Source organism: Bacillus rossius, chromosome 1, assembly GCF_032445375.1.
Source record: "Bacillus rossius redtenbacheri isolate Brsri chromosome 1, Brsri_v3, whole genome shotgun sequence".
NCBI classification, from domain to species: domain Eukaryota; kingdom Metazoa; phylum Arthropoda; class Insecta; order Phasmatodea; family Bacillidae; genus Bacillus; species Bacillus rossius.
Genome location: NC_086330.1, coordinates 113,411,231 through 113,438,068, shown reverse-complemented (window position 1 = coordinate 113,438,068; position 26,838 = coordinate 113,411,231). Strand labels below are relative to the sequence as shown.

Below are 26,838 nucleotides of genomic sequence, written 5' to 3'. Positions count from 1 at the left end.
TTTTCCTGCACGACATGCGTTTTGCCGATGGTTGCTGCAGTGCTGCGAAAACGTGCCACAGTTCCTACAGCATGTGCTGTTCACAGACGAGAGCTGCTTCACCAGGGATGACTTTTTCAATACCTGTAACACTCACATTTGGGCCGAGAAACACAGCCACACGACGTATCCAACCCGCCATCAACAGCGATTTTCAGTGAAAATCTGGGCTGGGATAAAAATGACAGTGTACTAGGGCCACACCTTTTGCCTCCACGCCTCAACGCTGCAGAGTATCTGCGGTTTCTGCGCGATGTTTTACCTGACATGTTGGATGACGTCAGTCTTGATATTCGCGCGTCATTGTGGTTCCAGTGTGATGGAGCACCAGATCACTACGCCCTCTGTGTTCGTGACCACCTGAACAGAGCATTTGGACAGCGGTGGATAGGACGGGGTGGTCCCATTGCCTGGCCACCGCGTTCCACGGACCTCTCGCCTTTGGACTTCTACCTTTGGGGCCATGTGAAGTCCCTTGTGTACACCACTTCTGTACATACCAGGGATGAACTGGTGGGCAGGATACATGCTGTGTTTCAGACCATAGGAAACACACCAGCTCTCTTCGCCGATGTGCGACGCAACCTGTTACAGCGCTGCACTGCATGTATCGGGTGTGGCAGAGGACATTTTTAGCAGAAAATGTACAGCGTACGAATAAACCTGCATAAATACAGATACACATGTGTCGTTATTGACATCCGACGTCACCGTCCCTGCCAGGTTGCCTACCTACCCCTGTTACTTTGTTGCACAGGTTTCAGGTATAAGGATGCATTTCCGGACATGGGTTTCTTAATAAAATGTTTTCCACACATCTACATCTACCATCCCTATCAATTTGTAACACATATTCATGGCCAGCCTGTATATTTAATGTTTTTACTTACTGACCTTGAAGTTTCAGATCGGTCTTCCAACATTTTGTATATTTTTGCTGATATTTTACGTTTTTTCTTTTGGCATTTTGGAAAAGATTTGAACACGAATAATTAATTCATGAATAATTAATTATTAATAGTTTTTTTAATTCCTTGGCACCACAGAATAACGTAACTCGCGAGTAGACAACAAACTAACGGACACAACCTAAATGTGACAACTGACAACGTGAAAAAGTTGAACGGTAAAAGTAAAAACGGAGTTAATAATAATAATAATAATAATAATAATAATAATACACCTGCAATTGGGCATCCGCCCGGTGGCAAGGAGTTCCCATTAACCAACTACCCCCACTCCTCCCCCCTCTGGAGCCTCCTTTGTAAGTCCTTCCCTCCTCCTACATCCAGTGTCCCCCCCTCAAGCTCGTTCCACTCTCGCCCCGTCCTCACAAGGAATACCTGCCTTCCTCTCTCTGTCCGTCTCCATTCCCTCTGAATCTTCCACTCATGATCCCTCCTTCCTCGATACAGCCCTCTGTTCAACCTAGCTCCCAGCTCCCCCCCTCCGAATTTCTTTATGCATTCTCACTAGCCTTTCTACTTTCCTCCTTTCTTGCAGTGTGTCCCACCCCAGCTCCTTCATCATCACCGATGGTCTGTGTGTTTCCCCCATCCTGCCTTCGCCTTCCCTTCTCCTCCACATATTTGTCACCCATGTTTGCGCTGCACCCTCTCCAACTCCTCAATTTCTTTCTCCATGTAGGGGTCCCACGCCGTCGCGGCATATTCCAACACTGGCCTTACCAATGTTGCATACGCCTCTTCCTTAACTTTTCTACCTGTCCCTTTCAGTGTCCTGCTAAGAAGCCCCAACCCCCTCCTGCCCTTCTTCACCACCTTCTTGACCTGCTTTCCTCACCCCAAGTCACTCTGCAGGGTCACTCCCAGGTACTTATAATCCTCAGCTTCCTGGATCACCTGTTCCTTCCAGTAGTACACTTTTCCCTCCACCCTTCTCTTCCTCGTGAACCTCACCACCTTCGTTTCCCCTACGTTTATTCCCATTTCATTTTCTCTCGACCAGCACACCAGTTTCTCCAAGTCCTCTGCCAGGTGCGCCCCTTCCCCCACAGTTTCATTGAGCTCACAATCGTCCGCAAACAACCGCAGCCTACTTTTCAACTCCTCCCCTACATCATTCATCATGATCAGGAAGAGCAGAGGTCCCATGACACTTCCTTGTGGTACCCCTGACGTCACATTTCCCTCTTCTGACCATTCCTTACACACGCTCACTCGCTGGATCCTGTCCCTCAAGAAGTCCCCTGTCCAATTTACCACCCTCCTGTCCTCTATCAACCCCTCCACCTTTTCCATCACCCTCCTGTAGGGCACCCTGTCAAACACCTTCTAAAAATCTATAAAAATTGCATCTACCTGATTTCCCACATCCACTGCCTCCACCAAGTCCTCCAGCAGCCCCACCATCTGCATTTCACAGGAGTAACCCCTCCAGAAGCCATGCTGCCTCTCATACATCCAGTCCCTTTCCTCCACCCTTTCTACTATGTACCTCGCTACCAGCCTCACCATTACCTTGCCTACATTCGACGTCAAGCTGACCGGCCTATAGTTTGCTGGGTGTGCCTTATTTCCACTCCCTTTATAGATGAGCATCACCACAGCCTCTTTCCATTGCCTCGGCAGCTGTCCCTCCTCCAGTGACTGCGCATACAGTACCTACTTGCAGATACTTCCCGATCACCTTCCCTCCCAGCTTGATGTGCCTGTTTCCTATCCCATCTGGCCCAACTGCCTTCCTCACATTCAGCCTCCTCAACTCCCTTAATACATAATACCTCTGTATTTCCAACCCTCCCTCTTCCCCTGACTTCTCCCCTTGTGCTCCACACCATACTCCATCATTTACAAAACCGATAAGTATTGCTCCTGCAACAAAGGAGCCTTTTCCAGGTCACTCACAATCTTGATCTTCTCTCCCCTTTAATACCGGTAGTCCCTTCTCCCCCTTTACTCTCCTAACATATCGGTGCAGATCCGCCCAGTTTTCCCGCCCCCCTTTCTCCATCAACCTTTCCATGTACACATTCCTTGTTTCCCTAGTTTTCTTTCCCAGTTCCTACACCACTCTTGATCAGCAAGTTTTTGGTCGTAATTCTAAATTCGAAATAAAATATTCAAGTACACAACAAACTAACGTACAGAACCTCAACGTGACGACGTGTAAACGTCGAACAATAAAACCGGTAAACGTGAAAACGGAATTCGTTGCCCTCTTGATCAACAAGTTGTTGGTCATAGTGCGATATTCATCCACCAGCACCACTTGTGTCGCTGTTCTTTATACTTTTTTTTTTTTTTTTTCAAGTTATACACTTTAACTTCACACGCTCAAAAAAAAATTCTTAACTAATGTACCCGCTAAAAAATCCCCCTAAAGAATCTCTCTAAATAAGTGTACCCCCCCCAAAAAAAAACCTTTTTTCGTATGACGATCAATGGGGGGGAGGGAGGAGAAACTCCCACGTTGGCATCACTGCAATAGCCAATCACTTAAAAAAAAAAAAAATGACCTTGTGACTTCGAGCGGGAAAACGATGAATTTGTATTAACGTTGTAAATAAAAAAAAAATAAAATTTTTTATTTGTGTTTAGTATTATGCGTCATGTACTAACCAGTAGAATGAAATTAACGCGTGTGTTGTGAAGTTTAACTTTATATAAATGATATGTCGTAATCCTTTCGAAATTGTGCGGTTATGAAGGATATTGTAGGAAACAAGGTATCTGTGTGTTCACAAATAGCGGAACTGTCAACAGGAAAGCAATTTCAGAAGACTATTTAATAAAAATTGGGGAATGACCAAGAAATGTCTGTTGTAGAAGACTTTTTGAATGTTTTACAGGCATGGACTGGTAAATTGTATTACTTAATTTAATTGATTATTTTACTGGTAAACTGTAACTGTCGCGGCGTTTCCGTAAAAAAAAATTCACAAAATATCAAATTTGAGGATTTTGAATACCAAAGACCTTCAAAACAGCGTTATCGTTTATAGGTTATAGTAGGTAGTTTGTGTAATTAGGGTGGAAAACAGTTTTGGCCGCGGCCAAATAGTTTTGAGCTATTTACTGATAGACTCTTGGGTAAAAATTTTAAATTTTTTTAAAATGGTCGAGCAACTATTAATTTTAAAATTCGATGATTTCACACGGAATGACTATTATTTTTTTAAATTTAATAGATGATATCTTATTTGCCTTGGTTTCATGTCTTAATCAATACACTCTTTCTGTAGCTGTTGTAGGATTAACTTTTGTCAACACCTCCCTTTTATGAATAGTTAATATATCTGGAAATTGGGGGTATTTGAATGATGGAGAAGGGCCACTTGGTTCCAAGGAGCTGATTATCACATGATCCTCTTCTGTTGCGAGTACACAACCTAACCACCGTTTCTTTGAGTATTGGCATGTAACAAAGCCAATAATGTCATTGATGTCCAGATCTTCAACAGTGTCCTCAGACGGAAAAAAAAATATTTCTTAACCAGGATCCTAGTTTCATTTTGTGGAATGTAACAATGAAACTTTTATGTGCCTTTTATTGTTTTTCCTGTTTAATGTCTGCTCTTCAAGATTCTTTCTTCTGTTTCATGCTCTTCGATAGTATTATACACAAACTTTATGTTCACTATATTGCCATTGGCCTAGTTATACAGTTGGTGAAGAGTCATTATCTGTTCATTTTAGACCATTCGCAAACTGGGGAATGCAGCTAATCTTTTTGCTGTTCCTCCAACTCCGCCACATGCATTTTTTTTTCATGTGACGATGCAAAGAAGTTCCATTCGGCCTTCATGCCAAAATCTTTCTCATTTTTACATAGATTTAGAAAGTTTGATTTATCTATTTTTGTACTGTGATGCTGCTCCATACTGAAAAATAAATTATCTTTTCAATTTTAAGAATATCAATCATGAGAATTTGAAATAAATGGACAGCAACTGTATCATGCACGATAGTCAGAAATAATAACTAAATTTAGATGCTCCAAATTCTTCTTTTCCTCATCGACATTGTATATGACAATGACAAATATATGAATTGTTGCTTGAACATTGTTGTAGTGGAAGCCCCGAGCAGCATCTTGTAGTACAAATGAATAAATTTCTGCAAAATCGCAAAGAACAATGCATTGGTTTTTAGGAAGGATTTCGTTCAAATTCGTAAGTAGGAAGACTGTTTAATCTAAAAACTCTTCTGTGGATTTTGTTACAGTTTCCAGGACACATTTATTGTTAATTTGCATCTACTGTTTGAATACTATATATTTAATAAAAAAGCATCTTCAAACTTAGTCTTCAAAACATCAATTTCTGGGCAAGCAACACAATCCGAGAAATAACATTTAGCAGTTGGGGATTTGCAAATTATATTGTTTATTACATCTTTATTTGTTTTAATCAAGAGTTCGCCATTTGCCAATTCAGGTCATTATTAATTTGACATTTTGATGTGTGGTACATACACACATACCCCGGAAGAACACAATGAATGCTAAGGGCAAAGCTTACAAAATTTTGTGAATCCAATTTTTTGGTCAGGGAAACACTCCTTAAATAGGACATATGATTCTTTAAAGTACACAGAATTAAGAACTTCTGAACATGTATACGTTTACCTTCTTCGTTAACAGAAACTGTCTTTTTTACCAAGCATTTGATGACTCACCTTATCATTTTCATAGAATTCGTTAACTAAAGCTATGTACTGTTGTTGAGTCTAATGTTCTGCCAGGCCTTGGATCTGGGAATGACATTATACCTCTTTCAGCCAATAGCTTGTTTGCTTTTCTTCCTATAAAGTTTGAGACTCCAAATTCAATTTCAATTTTTTTTTAGAGTCCAACTTTTTGGAAGGGTTGTTAAAATTTGCATTTTAACACTTCTGTCTTTAGTAGTATTGAACTTTTCTTTTAATTTTTTTTTCACTGTCGGAAACCTTTACAGAGTCAAGGCTGCCTGGACTTAAAATAAATACTTTGGTTCAAAAAACTTAATTTTCTCTTCTGGATATTAATACATATAAACTTTTTTTTAATAAGAGTTTCTTCTATAGCAATCAGACTTTTATTCAGAGCATCAATTGTCTATAATTTCTCTGGAGTTGACAATGTATTTTGAACTACTTCCTCAGAAACATACAAAACATCTTGTGGTTCAGAGTTATTAGAAACATAGTCTTCTAAACTGGTTAAAATCTCTGGAAGTTTTAGTAAAACTTTACGACACCCATCACATATTTGGTCACCCTTACGTAAACATGAAATATGACTCAAAATGTTTGCATTTACACTTCTTAAGTTTTTATTATAATAATCATGATGAGACTTTATAAATGGATTACATTAATAAACCAACAAATGTTTTGAAGTACCAGGTTCTTCCATTTTGTGTTAAAATCATATAGTATTAAATCATGTACTATTAAAATGGTTAATAAATAAAATCAGCATAATATAAATAATCAAAATTAATAAATATGGGCTACATAATAATATGTTCTTTTACTAATTAACAGGTTTGAAATTTAACTATCTACTTTTGTTTTGAATGATTCTATATTCAGTGGTAAAGTCTAAATAGGTATGTTAATTTATTGACACATTTTTTTTCACTTCCACAAAATAATAATAACTTTATAAAATTACACATTCATGTAAAATAACTCCCAAGTTCACTGACAGTTTTACTCAACTGTTCACTTACTGAGAGCTAATGGGAAACTAAGCTAAAATTGAAAGAGTAGAGATAAGCAATACACTCCTGCAGTAACATGAATATAAACAAGTGTGAACAGTTTCAGTAAGTGCTTATCTTTCCTTATTAGTTATTTTGACAAAGTCCTGGGCTGCGCCCTTCTGAGCCCGATGTGCCACCACCTCCCCCCTTACACGCTGCGAACACCCTTCTTCCTCCACCACCCTCTACGACCCCGGCATTTAACCGCCCGCCGAAGTGTGTGCATGTGTCGGCCCGCGCCTACTGATATGACATCAGTGCTCCGCTCCTGAAAGTTGCCGAGCGAGGACGAATGGGCAGTCAGTCGCGATTGCTGCTAGAGGAAGGAGCTTCACGCACCGGTTACACTGGTAAACAAGGTGTATGTAACACAGATCTGAATAGCATTTTTATTATGTGTTTACCTTCCTGATAACGAAATAGTTAATAAAATATAGCTATCACGTCCCATTTTTATGTTAACAACATATGGTACCATCATATTTTACCATAATATCACATCTCTATTTGAAGCTCGACAGTTGGCAACACTGCAGAAGAGGGAGAGGGGCAGTTTGATGTTCTTTGTTTTCTTCTGTCACTGTCAGTGAAGTGCTGCATCTGTGAAGTGAGGTTATGTGTGTTTTCATTTAAAGTTTTGTGTGAAAATGGCATCAAAGCAGCGAAGACTTTGTATAAATTCACCAGATAAGTTTTGTTATATTTGTGGACGTTATGTATTAAAATCTCAAGGTAGGCATATCATATGAATGAAAATGTAAAAAAAGCATTTGTTTTTGTATTTTGGATGCAAAATATTTTGCCTTACTAATACTGAAGGTTATTCAAAGAAGAAGAAGATCATTGACTATCCGACTGTACCTTCAGCCATTAAACCTGTTCCTCATGGTGAAGGCCTACCTGTTCCAACTCCACCTTTGAACTGGGAAGATTTGGTAATTCCAGAACTAAATGACAATGAAGACTTACATTCGGAAACTGAAGAGTTGTTGGAAAATACCATTGATCCTACATATGTTCCTCCGTCTAGTGAGCCTCACCTTATCAAGCAAAATGAACTAAATGATTTGGCCCGTGACTTAGGCTTATCAAAGCAGCAGTCTGAACTACTAGGTTCAAGATTACAAGAGTGGAATCTTTTAGCAAAAGGCACAACCATAACGTCCTTTAGAAAGAGAAATGCCAACTTCTCTGTATTTTTCAAAATTGAGGGGCCTATGTGTGTATGTTTCGACATTGTGGGGTTAATGAATGAACTTGGACTAACTCATGTTTCTACAGAGTGGCGACTTTTTATTGACTCCTCTAAGTCTAGCCTCAAGGCTGTTTTTCTCCACAATAAGCCGTCAATTCCAGTTGCTTACTCTGTTTCAATGAAGGAGACTTATGACAACTTGGGTACAGTTCTAAGGGCAATCAAGTATGAAGATTTTAAGTGGCAAATTTGTGGTGACTTGAAAGTGATTACTATATGTATATTAATGGGACTTCAGGGTGGCTTTACAAAGTATTGTTGTTTTTTGTGCTTATGGGACAGCAGGGACCAAAAACAGCACTTTGTTAAACAATCATGGCCGCCAAGAAAATCTTATACTCCAGGGGAATAAAATGTGTTAAACGATCCTTTGGTTGACCCTAAAAATGTGTTACTTCCTCCTCTGCACATTAAGTTGGGTCTTATGAAGAACTTTGTAAAATGCATGGACAGAGAGGAACCCGGTTTTAAGTACTTGTCGGACCTTTTCCCAAAACTTAGTGAAGCTAAAATAAAAGAAGGTGTTTTCACTGTACCTGACATCAGGAAGGTCATACATGATGCTGAATTTGAAAAAAAGCTAAACAAAAAAGAATTGGCAGCTTGGAAAGCATTTGTGAAGGTGGTAAAATGATTTCTTGGCAACAACAGAGAAGATAACTACAAGAGTTTAGTTCATAACCTTTTGAAAACATAGAGAGCTATGGGTTGCAGAATGTCCCTAAAAATTCACTTCCTTCACTCGCATATCAACTTTTTCCCCGAGAATCTTGGAGCTATAAGTGATGAACAAGGTGAGAGATTCCACCAGGATATAGCAACTATTGAAACGAGATACCAAGGCCGCTGGGATCCTGCAATGCTCGGAGATTACTGTTGATTTTACATGCTTTATATTAGCTTCACCTGTATGTTTGTCTGTCCGTCTGTAACTCTTTCGACTAAGAGTGAGTGTCTTATCACTGTAAAATGTCCCACCAATTTCATTACGTTCGTTAGCCGAGCGGTCTAAGGCGCGCGACTTCTGTGACGTCAGCTTTCGGACTCGGTGAACGTGGGTTCTACTCCCGGCCACGCCGAAAAAAAACATAAATGTTTTTTTTTTCCCCGGTAAATTCTAAGATTATATCCATACATCTAACTGTAAATGATTCGGAGAGACTTTACCATTTCTTTGTGACGTTGCAACTCCAAATAGTTATCTCAGATGGTAATAGGTAGTGTCGGTAACTCATTTCCCTATGATAATTATACATAAATATAGTTTAAAAAACTAAAAAAAACATGCTTTTAAATAATATCAAACTAAAAAGTTAAATATAAATATAGTTTAAAAAACTAAAAAAACATGCTTTTAAAGAATATCAAACTAAAAAGTTAAAAATAAATATAGTTTAAAAAACTAAAGAAACATGCTTTTAAAGATTATCAAACTAAAAAGTAAAAAATAATTTTAAAATTTAATTTATGACAATAGTATATAAGCAATACTAGTATAAATGAGAAAAAAGCATGGGGCGCTTAATATACAAAAAATATGGCACAAAGCGCCTCAAGCTTTTTTCTCATTTATACTAGTATTGCTTATATACTATTGTCATAAATTAAATTTTAAAATTATTTTTTACTTATTAGTTTGATAATCTTTAAAAGCATGTTTCTTTAGTTTTTTAAACTATATTTATTTGAAGAAGGAAGATGCCACTTCACATAAAAGAAAAAATGAAAAAACATGAACAAACTGTATATATGTATATATTTCAAATATGCTCATAGGTAAAATAATGTGTTCAAGTTGTTTGAAAGAGAAAAAAATTAATGTGTACAATTACATTACAAATTTTTGTTTATATAATAAGTCTGTGGCGTTATTTTTCCTATATTTACCACTCTATTGCCAGTGTCTATAACGAAAAAACCAGACGTGGTAGATGTTTTTCAGAGTAGCCGGGTCCACATGCCCGTTATATATGTGGTGGCACACTAAACTTTGACGGACATGTCAACCCCCATTGTGATAGCAATTTAGTTTGACCATATACTATTTTTATGTATATAATTAAATTTAAAGCTCAGAACCTTCTCTTATTTACCTGTAAGAAACCCAAATCAAGAGTTACCTATAATACAGTATTACTTGAACATAACCTCTTAGATTTTACTGTAACTCCTGATCCCATCATTGAGAACCCACTCTAAAATTTTGAGGATTCCTCTTATATAATACCTCAAAAATACATATGACTTTCTCAAAATTTTTAAAATACACTTACTCAAAAATGTCTTCAAAAATACTTTTTGTACTAAAAAGAATTAATTTCATCCAACATAGCCAAGTAGCATATCAAATTAAACCTTGTGAGTTGTTCTTTAAAATGATGGGCCTAACAGTTCTCTAAGTCTTATGCAACTCGAGCTATTTAAGATAAAAAATGTATAGGCAAGCCACAAAATGATGATTATCAAAAATTTGAAAATTAATTACACAAAAACACAATGAAATAAATAAAAGTTTGAAAATATTTTCTTATTTTTATAATTATGGAGAATGATTCCTGTAAGTTTCATAAAAATCTAAAATGGTCAGGTTGAAAATTACAAATTTTTGGTTGACTTTACTTGGAATGACCCATTACAATACCTGTGCTTTTACGCTGCTGCAGACATTCATTATTTACGTGTGAAAAATAGGAATATATGTTTTCTATATGCTTGAAATATTCCTGAATTAACCCTCAAAGGAAGGTTTCTTAAATCTTACTGGTTGGTCAAAAAATAACAGTTTACAGCTTACATTACAATACCTGCGTATTCATGCTATCGCCACATTCATTGTTTACCCGTATGGGTTTTTAAATTTTTTTTTTTGAGAACTTTGGTCAATGTAGAATTGTAATAATGTAATTCGTTCAAAAATAATGAGTGTATTGCAATTGTAAGGATTTTTTAATGCTTATATTTCATGTTTGTTTTATTAGAATAAGTAATTGTATTACAACATGTTTGTTTTGTTACATTGCATTTAAAGTACGTACTATTTTGAGTCACGTAACAGGACTAATGGGAGTCTATTAGGAGGCAAAAATTTGAATAGAATTGTTAGCCATTCATTTTCTGAGAGGAATACGTGCTGTGCTTTGAAGTAGCTGACACATTGAATTTTGCAGTATTTCCAAAGAATTCTTTGGTTATAGCCAGTGTTCGATATGACTGATGTTTCATGTATTCCAGTTTATCCCTGGATTATGAAGGTTTAATCCTGTTAGTTTAATCCTGTGGTACATGATGCTTGCTGTTTTAGTTCAGTACGTTGGAAGATCCTGCACATGAAAGAATTTGCGAAATAAAGAATTATGATTATTGGTTGAAATGAAAATCCTTTTTTTTCGACTTACGATCGTAATTCATTATTATATGAAATTTTTTTTTAGGTACAGGATCTTCTGTCATACTGAATTAAACAGCAAGCATCATGTACCACAGGATCAAGCCAACATGATCATGCCATCAGGATCAAGCCTTCAGGATCCAGAGATCAACTTCAATTATATGAAACTGAAAAATTAGAGTATTTTTAATTCTTCATAGTTGGCCACAGTTGTGCTAAACAAAGAGATACGCAATCACGGGTAAACAATGAATTGCAGCGGCAGTGTGAAAACACATGTATTGTAATGTAAGCTTTAAACTATTATTTTTCATGAACCAGTAGGAATTAAGAAACACCATATCTTCAGGGTAAATTTAGGGACATGTGTGAAAACCATGTTTTCAACTTTTTTTCTTTCAGTTCTAATAAGCCCCAATATCCAAGTATTACCATAAACTTCTCAGAAACCATTAGGAATTCTGTTATGCTGTTTATAGGTCTATAGTGTTAAAAAGCACATAATTTAGAATTTTACAATTTTTTTTATGTACAAGCCACGACCCTCACAATTTAACTTTTCTGTGTTATTGCACATCTGGGTGATCATATCTAAAGAAATATTTTATCTTTGGTCTGCCATATTTAAAAATAATGTGGAATTTTTTAAATATATACATATATTAACAATATTGCTTTTTAAAACATTATTAACAATCACAAATTGTACATGCAGAATGTACAATATTATGGTGACTGCTATGGAAAATGGTTAACAAACCACTTAATAAATAATCATTTAAAGGTAACAAAAACCAACTAGTAGTATTTAAATACTTCTTTCAGCTAAAGACATAGTATGGATAGTATAATGTAATATTTATGGGCTTCACCCCATAGGCCTGGGTGCACTAAACTCCCTTCTTTGACCTTCACGCGTTCGTTCCCGGCATGGAAGTACTGAAGTACGTAGTCGTGTATTTCAAACAGCGCGCCACGAACTACCGGAAGACAGTGTTTCAAGCACAGTACTATGGTACAACAGCGGCGCCATAGCAGACCGGAATTGAACTAACCTGGATCCTGTTTATATGTTAGTTTAGTAATAACTGTATGTTCGCATGTAGCTAAGTAATGCGAGGGCATGTATTTTTTATGTTAGTATTTTAAGAGTGCGTTTCTTGTTTACCTGCGGCACATAACTAAACTAGTGTAACGGTTCTGTGGTTCGGCGGAAGACGCTATGTCGCCGGTGGGAGCGCGCCCTTCCGGTCCAGTATGCAACTAGCGCAACGGTCGAGGTGAGATGCATACGCACCCCGGGGACTTTATCCATTTGTATCGTCGAACAGAACAACGTTAACGTAATTTAATCTTAATCAATTTTATATTATTCTTGGGGCTCACCTCGGCCGGCAGACTGTTCAATTCAGTATTTTTTAACCCTTAGCGGGACTTTGCCAGACAGCTAAGCGATATCATCTTGTGCGACCATTTTGTGGTCCAGCTCTCATCTATCTTCGTTTGTGCCTGGGTACTGTGTAACCTAACGTCGAAGTATAATAAAAAACTGTACTCAGTTTACTGACCACGTGCCAGCTCTCCCAGGTATCAGGTGTGTGGGTCGCCTTTAAGAGCCCACTGGAGTGTGCAACCATCTTTGTCATGTGTAAGCGTGCCTGACACTGAGAGCGGGTCAGGTCTGTGTGATAATTGGAGGTTAGGAGGGACCGAATCTTGTTCCCCAAATGGACGACGTTGCACCCTGAGATGAGTCTCTGCCGGGTCCGTGTGCCCTTATAATACGGTGGCGCCCAAATTCACACCGTTGATGATTCACCCTTCTGGAACCACGACAATATATATTGTGTTAATTTAGCTCTTGTAGTTCCAATAAAAGCTACTTTGAACATTTATTCAGTGCGAACACATCGGGAGGCTTACCATGATCATGTTGGTGATAATCATGTGGTGTGACTATGATAGTGGTATCATAGTATTTATTCCCCAACAATTTTCCAACATGTATTTGGGTCCCATTGGTCTTTAACCTGTGGCCAACGGGTTACTTGCATCTGGTCAGGTGATCTTTCGCAGTTCATGGACAGTGTTTTAACAAATTTTTTTTCCATATAACCTTCACAAGTACGAGACAGAGTACGTACAAGAAAAATATCTGATTGTGCTTTCATGACTGTTCATGTCTATTGGATGCATTTTATAACTGATGCAAGAAATCTCATCTAGTTCATTTCGTTCATCAAAGGAGCGATATGAATAAAATAATCAAAAAAATATGTAAAAACATTTTTCTTTTCATTTGGTTTTGCCACCCTAAACATGAATTTTATTGTCTAATATAAAATTGAATAATTTTTCCATTATTTTAGGTAGATTTCAAAGACTTCCTATTGTATCTGTTACCATGGTGCAACTTATGAAATTTTGTTTACATAGTTATGTGTGTTTGTGTCCACATTTTTATGGACACTATAACTGCCCGTAATTTTTTATAAATCATGTCCAAACTGATACATAAAATATAGTATTGGAAAATCTCTGTTGAGTTCGTTAATGGGCAAAATCTAACCAAAGGTGTAGAGATTTGGAAGGTATTTTGCCAAAAGTAAGATCTCTATAACTACCTTAATGTAAAAAATATCACATCCACATGAAGTATTTCCTAAAACTTTTGTATAAATACATTTTTGATACTACAACCGTAACTGCAAGTGATGGATAAAACAGGGTTTGAAGGACCAAATAAATTCAGTAGTAGGCATACCATCAAATCCGTTCACATTGTTTATAAACATGAATAATATCCTTAACTTTTATGTTAAACAATATTTTGATTAGGCAAACAATTGCTGCAAGGGGTTGAAAAAACGGGGATAGAAATAAAATAAAAATTCATAGTTTTCATACTATGTACACTGTCAAATTGTTTCTTGTTTACTATAAAAGTTCTAAATATTATCTACAACTTTTGTCTGAAATAATTTTTTTTAAACAAATTATTAGGTACTGCAAATGGTAAACAAACTACACAACTCCTTTAGTATGCACACATTCAAGTCTATTCATAATTTATGTAATTATTAGAAATATTAAGAAAAACTTTTGTCTGAAACAATTTTTGATAAGAAGATGAAGGGGTTAAAACTATGGTGGAAATAATTTTTTTTTATGTACAACTTTTGTCTGAAATATTTTTTATTCCACCAACCATTGTTATAAATGGTGGGGAAAAAAACTGGGTTTACAGGACAAAAAAAAAATCATAACTCCCTTAGTAGGTAGGAAAATTATCAAATCTGTTTCAGTTTATTGTAAAACTTATAAATATTTTCTAAAACCTTTGTCTAAAAACAATTTTTTAAGATAAACCATTACTGCAAGGTGTTTAAAAACAGGGCTTGAAATACAAAATAAAATTCATAACTTCCGTACTATATTCACAATAAAATCCGTTATTATTTCAAACCACCTAAATAGTATCTAAAACTTAAGTTTAAAATTAATTTTTATATGATCAACCCTTACTGCAGGGGTTGTATATAAGAGTTTTGTGAAGGACAAAAAAATATCACAACTCATTAGCTGTGATATTTATTAAAAATATCAAACAATATTGAAAACTTTTGGCTGGAACATTTTGTGATAAGAGAAACTATTTCTGCAAGGGGTTGAAAACAGAGGTGAAATAAAAAAAATCAAACTTCCTTACAATGTAGATTATCAAATTAGTTTGTCATATTGTAACCTTCTAAACATTATATTAAACCTTGGTTTAAAGCAAATTTGAATACAACTACTTATTAGTGCAAGGGATAAAATGTAGTGTTTCAAGGTAAAAAAAAATCATAACTTCTTTAGTAGGCATAGTATTAAATTTGTTCTAAGTTATTCACTGCTGAATGCATTTAATTAAAAACATTCAAAACATTTTCGCTGCATAGAATATGAGAAAAATGTTTAATCATTTATTTTGGATTATTGAAGAACATATAGGATGCCATGTACATTAGTTCTCAAAATGTTCCAAAAGTTTCTAGTACAATCTGAAAGAAATTGTTACTTTGAACTTTGTGCCTGTAGGCTGTGCCGAAAGGGACATTTTTAATATAATTTTCTACCACAATTTCTTAGTTTCAGAAAATTTTTTTTAAGCTTTAAAAAATATGTTGTTAGTAGACCTAAAATATATTTTATTATAAAGAAAACATAGTTTATTTAAATGTATGTAAGTGAATTGACAAAAATTTGCAGTGAAAAAATGTAATGATTATGGTGATATGTGTATTAAACTGTGCAACCCTGAAAACAATTGGCCCATGATAACATAAAGGTTGAAGACTACTGGTTTAGGCTATTATAATTTTCTGACTTCTATGTATTTACCTCACAGCAACAGTCTGCTAGCTTGTGCACTTTAACCTTCAGTACTATTTACTATTTCTCATCTCCATCAGCCACCTATTAGTCTCGTAATCCTTTTATTGAAGCCAGGAGTTATTGAAAAAGTGTGCATGTACTTATGTACACTTGTTAGAAGATTTTTTTTTGTTATAGAGAGTAATTAAAGTACAGAACAGTAATGTTTTAGTTCAGAAATTAAAAATACTGATAGAAGGATTGGAGTGATTTCTTTTTAATCAAACATAGACAGTAAATAAAATTTCATCAAGAAGTTTCAAAATCTGCTTTAAGGGATGGAAAAGGGGTATTGGGTGGATTATTTGGAATCTCACGTGGACAGTGAACTTGCTCTTTTTTCGAAACAGATGTTGACAGTAATTTCCATTTTTCGTTATTCGTCAGTTAGGTAAAATTTCATCCAGACATACCAAATTTGGTTTCAGGGGGTGGGAAAGGGGTATGGAGTAGTTTTTGCGAAATCTCATGTAGACATCAATCTTCCTCTTTTTTCTAAATCAGATGTTGATTGTAATGCTCCTCTTATTTTGAATGTCAGTTGTACAAAATTTCACCAAGAAGTACCAAAATTCCACTTTAAATGGTAGGAAAGGGGATTGGAGATGGTTTTTAGTAATATTATCTAGAAAATGACATTCCTCTTGTTTTGAAGGTCTAGTGTGCAAAATTTCATGCAGCTCTGAAGAAAACTGTAGATTTGCATTTAAAAACAAATAAGCATGCAAACAAACGAACAAGAACTCTTCTTTATATGTTTTTATATACGTATATTTACAGATCATTAATTTTTATTATTTTAATATATATTTTTATTAAAAGTAAAACAAAAATGTTACTTGCCTACCTTGTGTAAAATAACCAAACCGATGGATTGAGCTATTTATTAATAGTTATTATAGCAATTAGTTAAACAAATAAATAATAATATAATTTTCGTAAACTATCATGTTTAAAATTCAATAATAAGTTATGTAAAAAAAATTAAAAAAAATTATTCTCGTGTGATGGGTGTCGAATGCAGAGACTTGAAATCCAAAACCATACACTTAACCACTGAGCTAAATTAACACCATAACATTAATTGGAAAATATTGGGTTATCATTTGTAATCATTACATAATTTAAAATTTCCTATTATTTATTTTTGAGAATATTAAAGTTTATTAAATATATTAAAAATATTTTTTCTATCACAAAGATTTATTTGGCACATCAATGCACTTAATATGTCACCCTGATGTTCATGAAAGTGAATATATATGGGTTTATGCCACCACACGTGGTTGGCTATTTGGACCACTTCAGATTGTGGGTGTAGCAGAAATGCACATGCATATTGGACGTCATCTCGTCAAACTTCCGTCCATGGTGCACGTGCACTATATTGCATTTCTGTTGCTTATTAAAATTTTACCCTCACTGGTCCAGTGTTAGTGTTAAAAGTTGCCAAGTTATATTATTCATGTCAGTGCTGCTGTTGAAGAAGTGGACTTTTATTTTCAAACACCATTACTGATGTGTGATGATCCACAACCCTACTCTTTGTCAAACAATATTGATATGTAAGGTGTCCATGCCCGCAGTCCCTTGAGAAATTTTACATACTAATCATGTTTAAAACTAGAATTTGTGTTTTCTGACTACTGTACTCATGGTGTCAAACGAAACTGAGTGGTACATATTTTGATTATGTGTATTGATGATTTACATTAATAGTTTCCATTTGTTTCAGGAAAAAAAGTACCAAGGCACGTGTATTTACAAATAGACGAGGTAAAACAAAAGGCATGTTCAGATGGCTTGCTGGAAGAAGACATTCATAAACTGGTCAAGAACGTGGTTACACGGAAATTACGTAATAAAACATTTTAAGTTCAATCCAGTCCTCTTTTATCCCATTTAATAATTAATTTTTAATTTATCTTATATATACTGTTTTTATGCTTAACTTAATTGTTTTATTACTCCAGATATTCCTTAACAAAGAAAAAGAAATATATGCATATCATTAAAATAAAACAGTGCCCTACATAATGCAAGGAGCCAGCCTTGCACAAAAAAAGAGCTTATACACTAGAAAATAATATATTAGTTTTGTAACAGAGTTAATATTCAAAAATATCACAAGTGTTTTTTTTTTTTTTTTTTTTTCAATTTTGGCTATTTTGGGCACTATTTTGTTTTGTAAATATCGCCAGCTTAGTAACAATACAGCAAGTAATGGTTCCTCATTTGACTTTGTACTTTTAAAATGGGTGTGTTTACATCTATGTTTAGTTGGTTACATTGCCTGTTAAAATGCAGCAACCTTACATCAGATACAATTTACACATAGGTACAGAACAGTATTCTAAAGAAGCTACTATAGGGGTCATAATCTTGTGAGCTGTCAGCATGGCGGTGAAGGGCAAAGAAAGGATGAATGATGAAAGGGGAAGAAGGGGAAAGGAGTGCATTGTGCATTGCAATGGGGGGATTCCATCTCCCTACCTGCGTTACTAACCATGTGAAGTGTAGCAGTAATGGGCGATAAGTAATGGAGCCAAACATAAAGCGTAGGCAAAGTAATAGTGTGATTCACAGCAAAGATAGTGAAATAATTAGTAAAGTAATATCAATCTGTGATCAAAAAGCTCATGAACGTGAAAAATGCCTTTTGATTCATATTCACAAAGCAACGGAACTTGCTGCAAATTATACAGATATAAGCAAAGCTATAATTATGCCTATTCGGAAGAAACAAATTGCAATGCCAATGTAAAAAAAAAAATTTATCGTTTATGTTAGGTGTACAAAATAGAACAGACTTGTGTATGTTTATTTATTTTTGATAATTAACTACAGCATATATTTTTTTATGTGTGGGCCACAAAAAAAAAAAACAAGATTGAGGTTGACAGCTTTGATAAACGTGTCATAAGAGATACAATCTATGAATTCTTTGTGATAAAGAAAGGTGTTCCCTTCATCAAGCAAGAGATTTTTGCGACATATGGGCTTCGTCACACAAACCAAAGGCGATAATTTTTCGGGTTGATTGATTTTTAAAAAATGTGTGACATCATATCATTTGTCACCCACCATGCATGTGTTAGTTCAACGCTATTGAATTAGTGTAGGTAAAGACAGAGGTGCATTCGGGAATGTAGTACCATGCAAGAGTTTTCCGCACAAGAACTTCAAACGCACATACTGGATGCTGTTAGTTCCGTAACAAAGGATGACTGAGTAGGCTACTGCAATCATGTTGAAAAATTAGAAGGGACTAGTTCTTAATAAATTTACATAATAGTGACAATGACAAATTCCTTTCTTAACAAGTAACAGTGTAACAGACAACAGTGATGAATACAGTGATAGTGACAGTGCTACATCATGTTTGGCTCAGTCTTTGTAAGAGCTGGTATTCATTCAACTTATAGAGATCTGGTACTATTTTAATGTTTCCGCATCGCCTTGTTTCGTATGACTGCTAGATGCGATTTTGCTACTATTGGTGAATGTGAGCTGATCACCAATACTGCCTTCACTGTAGTGAATTCATAAACTTTAGTCACATTTTCTTTACAATCACTTGATGTTGGAATTCTAAACACATATTTACATTGTGTTCAATGTTACAACATGTCATCATTAAAATTCATAATATACAGCCGGGCCGTGCCTAGTTCTGTGCACGTTCCCCCGCCGCCGCTTCGTTCTGCCGATCCATGCAGAGCAATATTTGTTGTCGGAACTATGGGGTGCAGCTCGCTACTTTCATGTTCCCTGCAGTATATGGTGCCTGTTTGTGTTCTAGTGCTATAGTCAGTCTCTTGCGTAGATTGCAGTACCGAGCTAATGGCGACCACTGTTGCCAGATTTATACTACCTGGCTTGTTAATATTAAAAATATTATTTTGTGTATTGTCAATAATTATAATAATTTTTTTCTTTTTAATTCTCACTATTTGTCAATTTTCTAAGATCTAAAAAATTATCAATTCTAACCATCTATTTTTGTTGTTTTGTTATTTTTATACACGAGACATTATTTCATTCCATTAATTATGTACTATGGTCAAATAGAGGCAAAATTGTTCATGTTAAATTATATAAAATTTTATGGCAATTACAGTTGAAACCAAGATGGCATATTTCAGTTAAGTTTTTCAAAAGTTAGAGTTGAATGATGAAATACAATGTTTTAGATAGGTACAATTAACAATTTTCAATACATTATAAAGATATGTACGTCTGGCAACAGAGCACACTGAAACAAGGACAGTGCTAACAGTAAATATCATGCATTGGCTAGAGAGAGTAAATGCCCATTTAAATGCTCACTGCAACCTAAATTTTTCATATGTATAACATACTGTACAATATGTAGAAGACAATTTTTTTCTTCTTTCCAGCAAACAAGGGATACCTTGAAATTTTGCACTGCCTTATACCCAAGACAACAGTTTCTAAGGACTCAGTAAAATTGTTGCTTGGGTGGGTCACGTCTAATTTCATCCATATCTCTGACAGTGTGATCGTTGCTGCACTGCAGTGGACTTGCTGTAAGTACAAAACTTATTTCATGTTTATTTGGTTGTGCTTCGTGGTCGAGTGGTCAGATCACTTACTTGCCTTCCACCAAGGCGTTCTGGATTTGATTCCTGGTGGTGGTGGGCCAGGATTTTCCGCAAGCGGGAAAAGTGTCGGACATTGCTGTGAGAGGGTGGGTTTTCTCTGTGTTCTCCTGGTTCCCTCACCCATTATTTTCACCAGTGGTTCATTCTTACCTCTTCACCTCTCATGGTCTTTAATGACTGCAGTGTCAACCATTCGTTCACCATTCATTCATCCATTAATTTTGTTCATTCATCCATACATTCATTTAGTTCATTTATGCTATTAAATTGGTTTATTCGTTCATTCACTGTTAGTATTGAAATCTGTATGTTTATTTATTTCATTACTTCATTTATTTGAACCACACAACATTCTCAGTTATTAATGGAACTGTCTCTATTTTTTTACTTTATTTTGTTTTGGCACTAATTATTTTTTTTCTCTCTTAGGCTTACTGGAGTTTGAGTTGACAGACAAACAAGCAGTAAATGATTTCTATGTGGTTTTCTTCTTCCTTTTGACTAGGAAAAATTTGGTAAGTATAGCTAGGTAACGATTCATTTGTTCCATGTATCTCTATCATAGTGTAACTTGAGTACATACAGTGTTGTTGAATGTTCATCCTCATGTGTTCATTCAAATATCTTACACTCCTTTTAGTTTAAGAATTGATTTAAATGTGTTGGCGATTAAACTAAAGTCTCTTTCCTGACATTTGATAATGTTAGTGTCATTTTTGCAGATCTTTTACTCAGTCAAGTAATTTTAACAGGCATTATTTTGTATAATTTACATTAGATAACTGTCCTATATTTTTAGCTTTGACTAAAAATGTACTTTAGGGATAGAATTGGTTTGTTATGTGCTCTGATATGTCTATAGCTAAACTAGGTTAACTTAATTACAAATTGTCTGGAATAAACATATTCTCTCCATAGCTAAAATTGTGCATATCTGCATTGTTGTAGATTCCTCTTGCGTGCAGGATAATATATTTCCTGACCAAGTCAGATGACGTGACGAGGTGGTCGGTCACCCATGTGCTTGCTACTGAAAAAATTACCCAGGGGTTGAAAAAACCAGCATTCGCTGTTTTGAAGTGAGTTGTGTTCAATTACATTAAGTTAGTTTCAATAATTGAGAGACGTAAGAGATGGTCACTGTGTTTACATGTTTACACATTGCTTCGACATGCTATTACGTGTTAAACTGGCCCAGCCAGGCAGTTCAAGGAATCACTTGACCTTAAATTAGTAATAATTTTGGACCTTGTTTATAAAGTGATTTGAAATATAGAATGTGAGTTCATTGCTTTAAATGTTAAATTGTGAGTTGAATACGAAAGAATTATGACAGTACACCTGTTCCTCACTTAGTACGACTAATTCGTTCCTAAAAATGCTCGTGTTATTTGAAATTGCATATTCTGAATCATTAGTTTCCATAAATAGGAAGGCTAATTTATTTAATGAGTTCCAAAATTGTGTAGGAAAATATACTTTACGTAATATAAATGTGTTGAATAACACTCAACTATAAATATGTCACACCGCGTAACGAGAGATACGTGATTATGTACTTTATCATTAGGCTGGCTGACTTGCCCACCCAGGCATGACCTTCAACTCATGTCGTGTACCTTTAACCATCCTTTACTGACAGCGAAACCGATATTACAGTCCGAATAATTACATTTTAATTTTTCAAAAATTAAAGTGCTTATTTGCCTATCACCACCTGATTCACACCAATCCTGTCAGGCTCAAATGATTATTTTTTTCATTGCAACATTTATTTAACAACCTTTTCCATGTGAATCATCTGTTCATTTCTGTTCCGGTATCTAAAGTCAAATATATTCCCGCTAGTACAACCAACAGCATCAGACTTATATAAACTTTTGGTAAGTGTCCTTATTTCTTACGATTGTGCGCCCAGTTGACTTGCTTAAAAACAATGTGCGACCAACATAAGCGTGGCCTTCATGTCAATCTGCGCTCTGTAATACTTCTATTTTTGTCTCAAATACTTGAACACGATGCATTATGAGTGATCAAGCACGTACAGTTACCGGCAGCTGAATGGGCAGACATTGCTTTTGTTTGAGTGAATTCCCTGCCACTGGCTAGACACTTCACGGCCCGGTTTGTGGCCAGGTGACAACGGTACGGCACGGTGGCATACGCGCTGACGTAAAAACATTTGGTCCTTTACACTCCACAGCCGCAATTTAACTTGCCATAGCTGATGTTTGTACAACAGCCAATAGCATAATCAAACCTGTGCGCACATCTCTTCCCCATTTTTTTCTTTGGCTAATTGTATCCCACAGCACATCTGTTGTTTACAGAAGTTGAAACAGACTTCGTGGCGTCGTGCCCGACATTTTTTTTTTTTGCCTGCGGAGATTTCGTGCTAACTGAAATTTACAGACGTGCTTTTCAAGACTGGGGCAATAAAGTTCACTTCCCCATAAACGAATCCGCGCAATCTGAAGACGTGCTAAGTGAGTGATAGGTGTAATGATAACCAGAATTTTGCAGACCAGGGATAGTGGGAAAGTAATTGGCCTATGGTAAGGAACCGTCCTAGCATTTGCTCCACAATGATGTTCTTAATTGAGTAGTTTTTTTTAACTAATTTCAAGAAAAGGTGAGACTTTTCAGAAAGGTGCTGCGAGGTAGGGCCATCAAGAAGGGTTGGAAAAAGGAAGCGTGGTGAGGTGGAGGTTTACAATCCCCAGGGCCCGCTCATCAGAGGCCTCATTTGAGTTTTAAGACTTTTTTTTTAATGCTTGGGTTTACTTTGAGAGAATGAAAATTACAAATCTATTGTTAATAGATATCAAAGGAAATCATGCAAGTAATGCAATATGCACAGATCACATTTAGAGCCATGGCCACAGTAATGTTTACAGTCTTTACATTTGATTTTGAATTCAGGGGTTTGAAAATTTGTACTTTAATTAATAGGGAAGAGGCCAGATAAAATGAAAATTTAAATTTTAACAAATGTATAGTTATATAAAATAAAATAAAAAATTACTGATACACGTGAGCTAGTCTACTGCTCCATGAATCTGTGTTTGTTTTAGGAGATTTGAATGTAATTGAGAACTTAATAAGTCTGGTTTGTTTTATTTTTGTTCAAAGTTAATGTATGATTTTATTCTGAATTTTTTTCATTTTTATCAAGTTTAATTAGGGTGATAAATAAAAAGTTAAATATAAAAGGATGTAAAGAAGATGTGTAGAAAGTTGGGAGAGAAATAGGTCAGCTATGGGGATGGTGGAGGCTGGATTTTCTTTATTTACCCAAGAAAATGGTAATAATTAAAAATAAAAAAAATCAGCCAGTGATTAGTTAAGGAAATGTCATATAAATTATATGACAGGTTTGTGTGGACATCCTGTGATTGACTGCACGTGTGTTGCTGGATGGTTGCAGCCTGTTCAAGTCCTTCAGGCCGGAATGTGTCCCAGAAGACGTGCCGCCTGTCAGCACGAGCGTGGTGTTCCGGCAGCTTCCTGACGTCCTGCAGCTGTACTTCGGCCGTGCCCAGCAGCGCAACGAGGCTCGCCAGGCTCCCAAGGGGGAAGAGCTCCACTGGAGAACACTTGCTTCCGCTAACAGAGTGAGAAACCCCTGCAACATGGCCTTCAAGTCTTGAAAGTCTGGGAATAGTAGTGGAATTGAAGGACTAGTCATGATAAAGTTCTGAAATAAAACAGCATCTGTGCTGGAAGTTGTGAATTCCCAGCAGCCTTTTACTAACATTTTGTTTTTATTTTAATGTCTTGTTTCAGTTTTCATATATATAAATGTGTGTGTGGATTCTGTCCACCTCAAAACTGTAGAAATTTTGAATTTTCCAGCATTAAAATTGGCAAGTTTATGCGATTCGTAGATGTGTTTCATATTATTCTTATGTAATGGTTAGAGACCTCAAAAAATGCTTGCTGAATAGCAAAATTCACGACGTAACGTGAAAATTTGATACTTAAAACAAATTTTGTGACTTTCCTTTGATTTCGACATAGTCTTGAAATTCACTAATTTTCGTGTGAAATTCTTAGTTTTGTGCATGAAATTCACGCTTTTTCACACAAAATGTCTTTATGGAGCAAGTTCTATTTTATTTATGCTATCATAAACATAGGCGTGAAATAAACACAGACTGAAAGACTAGCGCCGTGATATTATCTTCGTTTTGACATGTTACTGAACTCCACATATTTTTATTACTCTGTTTCAAGCAGTAAATATTGCCATCGAAAATGAAAACAAAATTTAACAAATGTTAACAATCAATATGTGCACGCTACCAACATAACAAAATTGACTGTCCACAGATTTTGTGTTTTGAATAATGTCGTTTCTGCCACAAGGCGGTGTCGATTTTTCTAACCTTCTGCTTTAATCACATGGAGCTAAGATGGCAGTAATTTTTGCTTGCACATATCTATGTTTGTGTGCACAAATCTATGAGTGTTTACAAATACCGTCTCCACATTTTGTAAGTTTTGTGATACAATTGTATTTATGGCTAAGATGCCGAAAACTTTGACAATATTTGATCGCAAAAGAGAGATGAAATCGAATGGATTTTGTATTTTTGATCAGCGGGACAAAATTATGATGTGCAAGTTCTGCAATGTGCGGGTTGATTGGACACACAAAGACACGTGCAAAAAGTATGTGGCAAATGACACACACAAAACAAAAAAATTATTTTGTCAGGCAAATTCTACCGTGTCTAAACAAATCTCGATATGCGACAGTGTGAATAAAGCAAACAAGCTGAAAGTGCAGAAACAAGAATTTGTTTCTCATTTGGTTAATATGATGCTGGAAGTTAACATTCCTTAGGAAAAAGCTGATCATTCAGCTATGAGGGAATGGTTAAACACCCATGTTGAAGGTTAGCCTTATTTATTTAGAAATGTTTTTCCCTTCTAATAAAAGTAAATAAGCATGTGTAGGCCTACAATATTATCGATTAACTTAACTTTAGGGCCAACTTACCTTAACTTCAAATAAATATGCAAGTATCTCAGATTAACAAACACATAAATAGGATGGATTGCATCGTGAAATGGTGAGCACACAAGATCTTTCTTGACTGATTGATTGATGGTTTGACTTTGCAATCCAGCATTAATCTTGAAAATGTTTGGTTAGGTTTGGGTAAGAATTGTTTTGAGTAAATTAGCCCATTAATATTTTCAGTGATATACTGATAAATGCTACCTATTTATAAGTATATTGTAAGTTATGTATGAGTCATTCCACGAGACATATACAAATGTGTGTTGCTGCATGAATTTTTATTCCCCCGAACTTAGTTAGTGTTCACATCAACCTTTCCTAAGAAAAACCCCAAATTTTTACATTTTTACTATTAATACTTTCTGAAATATAGCTAATTTTCTTTTAGAAGTATGGTGTAAAACCATCATTTTTAGGTATTTTTTGATAGGCCATAACTTTTTTGTGTTAAGAGCTATACACCTCGTACACATATCATTGGAAAGCTCATTGAATGTACATTTTTTTTGGCTTATTGACATAGGATATATTTTGCATTCTTCACTACTCTGTAAATTTATGAAACTAACCAAAAAATCGTTGATTTTCAGTAATTTAAAATATTAAAAATTTAATGTAGGACTTTGAGGAACAAATTGATTTTTTTCCTGTGATTCATCCCTATGGTCACTTTGTGTGCCAGTAAAAACATCATGATACTCAGTCCTACATTGTAAAAATTTTTTCCTGAAAATTGAAAATTTTAAAAAAATGGGATAATCAGGGCAAAAAAACCTAATGTGGGACCAACTTAAACAATCTAAACTAATATGATTTATAAAGCTCCTGAAATACTATTTTAAGGAAAAAATAGTTTGTTTTGATACTTTGAGTACCAAAAAAGTTACAGAGCTTAGAACATGATGAAATATGAACGACTACTGAAACATTTATTTTTCAATACAAATAAGTAGGATGCGAAATTAATAACTGAGTACTTGTTTAAAATAAAGATTTTTTGGTTAATTTCATAAATTTACACAGTAGTGAAGAGTGCAAAAAATATCCTATGTCAATAAGCAAAAAAAAAAAGGTACATTCAATGAGCTTTCCGATGATATGTGTACGAGGTGTACAGCTCTTAACATACAAAAGTTATGGCCTATCAAAAAATACCCCAAAATGATGGTTTTACACCATACTTTTAAAAGAAAATTAGCTATATTTCAGAAAGTATTAATAATAAAAATGTAAAAATTTGGGGTTTTTCTTAGGAAAGAGCTCTTGGTATCACGTCATAATGTCGTAAGAGGTAAAGCTGTGAAAAGGGGCACCGACGCGCTTCTCAGCCTAGTAACACCGCTAAGTTGATTTTCCAATGACACATAGGCTCCACAC

The 26,838-nt window shown here is 35.4% G+C and overlaps 1 protein-coding gene across 5 annotated transcripts in view; it reads left to right on the top strand.

Moving 5' to 3' along the window:
* Positions 1-3,491: 3,491 nt before the first annotated feature.
* LOC134542374 (centromere protein I-like) overlaps positions 3,492-26,838 on the top strand; it is a 111,025-nt gene continuing 87,678 nt past the window's right edge. For 4 of the 5 annotated variants that reach the window (XR_010076791.1, XR_010076792.1, XR_010076790.1 and 1 more), the window contains exons 1-6: positions 3,524-3,860; positions 17,543-17,665; positions 20,208-20,357; positions 20,862-20,947; positions 21,381-21,511; positions 23,860-24,046. Coding sequence is in view for 2 of the 5 variants with exons in the window: in XM_063386581.1 (XP_063242651.1) it covers positions 3,815-3,860; positions 17,543-17,665; positions 20,208-20,357; positions 20,862-20,947; positions 21,381-21,511; positions 23,860-24,046 (723 nt within the window). In the remaining 3 variants the exon portion in view is untranslated. Of the gene's footprint in view, positions 3,861-17,542; positions 17,666-20,207; positions 20,358-20,861; positions 20,948-21,380; positions 21,512-23,859; positions 24,047-26,838 lie in introns of all 5 variants that reach the window. The other variant, XM_063386559.1, reaches the window with a different exon arrangement.